At 39.5% G+C, this 3,129-nt stretch overlaps 1 protein-coding gene across 1 annotated transcript in view; it reads left to right on the plus strand.

The window, feature by feature from the left end:
- The window catches only part of LOC108246457 (LIM homeobox transcription factor 1-beta-like), a 38,242-nt gene extending 35,634 nt beyond the window's left edge, over window positions 1-2,608 (plus strand). The window contains exons 7-8 of the mRNA XM_017434012.3: window positions 1,534-1,698; window positions 2,407-2,608. Of these exons, the coding sequence (XP_017289501.3) occupies window positions 1,534-1,698; window positions 2,407-2,558 (317 nt within the window). The 3' untranslated portion in view covers window positions 2,559-2,608. The remainder of the gene's footprint in view (window positions 1-1,533; window positions 1,699-2,406) is intronic.
- The last annotated feature ends 521 nt before the right edge of the window (window positions 2,609-3,129 follow it).

Genomic DNA, 3,129 nt, shown 5'->3' on the forward strand with positions numbered 1-3,129 from the left:
CTAAATGTTGTAAAAAGTGACATCAGAAAATCAACACTACATTTTTAAACAGTGTTTGAAGCTAAATGTGACAAAATTTAGGCATGAATTTTTAGCAGAAGCTAAATGTGACAAAATTTAGGCATGAATTTTTAGCACAAGCTCTTTTACAAACGGCGCCCCATACGAGCTGAGTAATTAATGAATTGTTTGAAGAAACAGCTTGAAATATTACATTTATTATGGGAACGATAAACAGCATGCAGTCACTCAGCAAACACTCCCAGTTTTGTCGGCTTTAAAACGAGTCCTGTGTTCTGAAGCCAGAGTCGCATCAATGCTGGTAAATGAGTTTTTCCGACGGCAGAGCTATAAAGTAGGAGCTGCGATTCTCTCTGTAGCACAGTTCCTCACGATTGGTGGGCTTATTGCCACTGTGATCGCACAGCGGATATGAGCAGACAGTTTAGATAAGTGTCGTCGCTGCTTTGGCAAGTGCAGCCTCTATCTGCTCAGGGACTTCCAGAGTGTCAATATTGGCAGTGCGGCGGGGTTTATTATAGCGGAAGCTGCTGCCGATAACCAAATGAGCAGAGCAAACCAGCAAATGGGGATTGTTTGAGGTTGATGTTGGATCAAGCTGGAGCCACATGGATGATGGGTGATCCTCAAGATCAGACAGCCATTCAGTTGGGATATTTATGATGTTTTCTATAAGATGCTGTTTGAATAAAAAATTATGGGTGCGACGTCTTGCTTTAGATCTCTCTGGGCTCAGTGTTACAAAGCAAAATGTTGTTTTTTATGTGTTTTTTTCTGTAATGCTGTATTTATATTCAAACCAGGGTGTTGCATAAATACACTTTATATCTGACCACATGATTTGAGCAAATTGGACAACTTTATATAATTCATTAGAAAGAACTGGAAGTTTTAGCTCACTGCAAACAGGAAATTTCACCATTTGTGTCACCAGCTTCATTTTGTTTGATTAGATACTTTCAGTTATAGTTGTAAAATTAAGTGATTAAAATATATGAAGAATAAAACAAAACTCATGCTGTGTGTAGCTTTTCTTTACTTAAACCTAATAGTGATTGAGTTTATTGAGCTCGAATTATGAGTGGTTCAGACATTCTGGGACATTTTTCGCCTGAAAAGGCCGAGCCTTAAGACTTTTAGCAGCATTCTGACTCTCCCATCATGAACACAAGACCTCTGAGAAAAATGAATGTAACCCTAAACCGAAATAAATTCTGTAAGATTGCATAAGTCTATTAAGAGAAGCGAGCATTTTCTTTAATGTCAAAATGTCAAGTTATTGAACAAAATGAAACTTCTCAAATTAAAATTGCTCGCCAATTGGTAAAAGATAGTTACATGACTAATGTGCCACCAAGTTGTGCATTTCTGCACAACCCTGGTGGACATGTGGGTAAAGATTTGGTGTCCTATGTACATTTAGGGAAAGTGAGGAGGGAAATAAGGTGATTTTGTCCAGTACACAGGTGGAGGGTGATTCAGTTTTTCACTTTTTGCCTTTCACTTCTACAGAGGTGGTACCTGGTTGTATGGAGGGTCTTCTCACTTCCTACTCAGGGCCTCTTCCTCCGGGTCAGCAGCAGCTGGTGGCCATGGAGCACCGCAGCTACAACACTGACCCCTTCCAGCAGGGCCTCACCCCGCCACAGATGCCTGGAGACCACATGAACCCCTTCGGTTAGCATCACGCACAGCTGGATCTGTTCTGTATTTAAGGCTATTTTCTTTTTTTTCTTCATGTTTGGTTTGCATTTGTCTGGTTTTGTTCCATATTACTGTGACTAGAGACCTTAAAGTGATCAAATACTGGCGATTTGTCCAAAACATTTCTGTCTCTGCAGATCAGCTGCAGTATTACAGAAGCTAAACTGAGACAGGTTTGAGACTCCTTTGGCAAAACTGAGAAGGGTTTGAGATACCCTCAACAACTTTGACTTTTTTGAGACAAGATGTGTCACACAAAGGTGTTGAATATGTTTGAAATTCAAGCGACAAGACGGCAGCCTCTGTGACTCCTGCATGGAGATTGAGGACCTCTGTGTACTTTTTGAGACTGTTTGGAGACTCCTTCGCAAATGCTACTCAGCAACTAGTTTCCAGTAGTCACAGTCCAATGAAATACTGGCTTTAGAGTGGAGCAATGGCATGATTCTTCATGTTGAAGTCATGAAGAGACTAGTGAGATCTTAATCTAGTATGAATTGAGCCTAAAGGAGTTGTTTTTCAGATTTGACTTCACCTCTAAGGAGCCTTTAATTAATTAGTTTTAATATTTAGAATAAAGTTGTTCTCAGCTTATTAAAGTGGTGGTCTACAGTGGGATTCTGTGTTTTTGTCCAGCTACAAATGTGTTTGATTTTCTGCTCTTGTCTTCACCATTATTAGGTATGGATTCCATCTTCCACGACATCGACAGTGACGCCTCGCGGACAAGTTTCAGCGACTGTTTAATGTCCACTCCAGACTGGCTGCAGGCTCGAACAGGGAACCCCATCGACAGCCTTTACTCCATGCAGAGCTCCTACTTTGCTTCCTGAGACCCCATCATTATTGTGAGGGGACCTGAATGGGCAGCACAAACTGGTGCCAGCAGAAAACAAAAGGCTGTTAGGACGTCAGTCAAGATATGGATCATAGGAACTACTGGACACTCTTGATTGACCTCCATGCTGAAATGAATCAGTGCTACTGCAAGATGGGAGCATTAAGAAAATCTAGTTTTGGTTGATGTGCTTTTAGTAAACCAGTCTGTCTAAATTAGCAGACAGACCACTGTATTTAAATGTTTATAATGGACTATCTGTAAATATGACTTTTGAGAAACATCCAGTTTGGCATGTTTGGAGGACAGTAAGTATTTATTTCTTACTAGGATTCACATTTGCTATAAAAGCTTTTCTATTTAAAGACAAAACAATCTCATTGTAAAGGACAGAAATTCCACATCCTTTTATTTATAATAGTATTTGTATTGTTGCAATATCTGTAAAAAAATCCATTTGTTTTATTTATTTTAAAATCTGGGACATAATCAAGGGTGCATTTTTAATTTACCAACTCAACTGAGCGGGTGGTACTTTTAATAAAAAATGCCTTCAATGGATTTTT

Source organism: Kryptolebias marmoratus, linkage group LG14 (assembly GCF_001649575.2).
Source record: "Kryptolebias marmoratus isolate JLee-2015 linkage group LG14, ASM164957v2, whole genome shotgun sequence".
Classification (NCBI taxonomy): domain Eukaryota; kingdom Metazoa; phylum Chordata; class Actinopteri; order Cyprinodontiformes; family Rivulidae; genus Kryptolebias; species Kryptolebias marmoratus.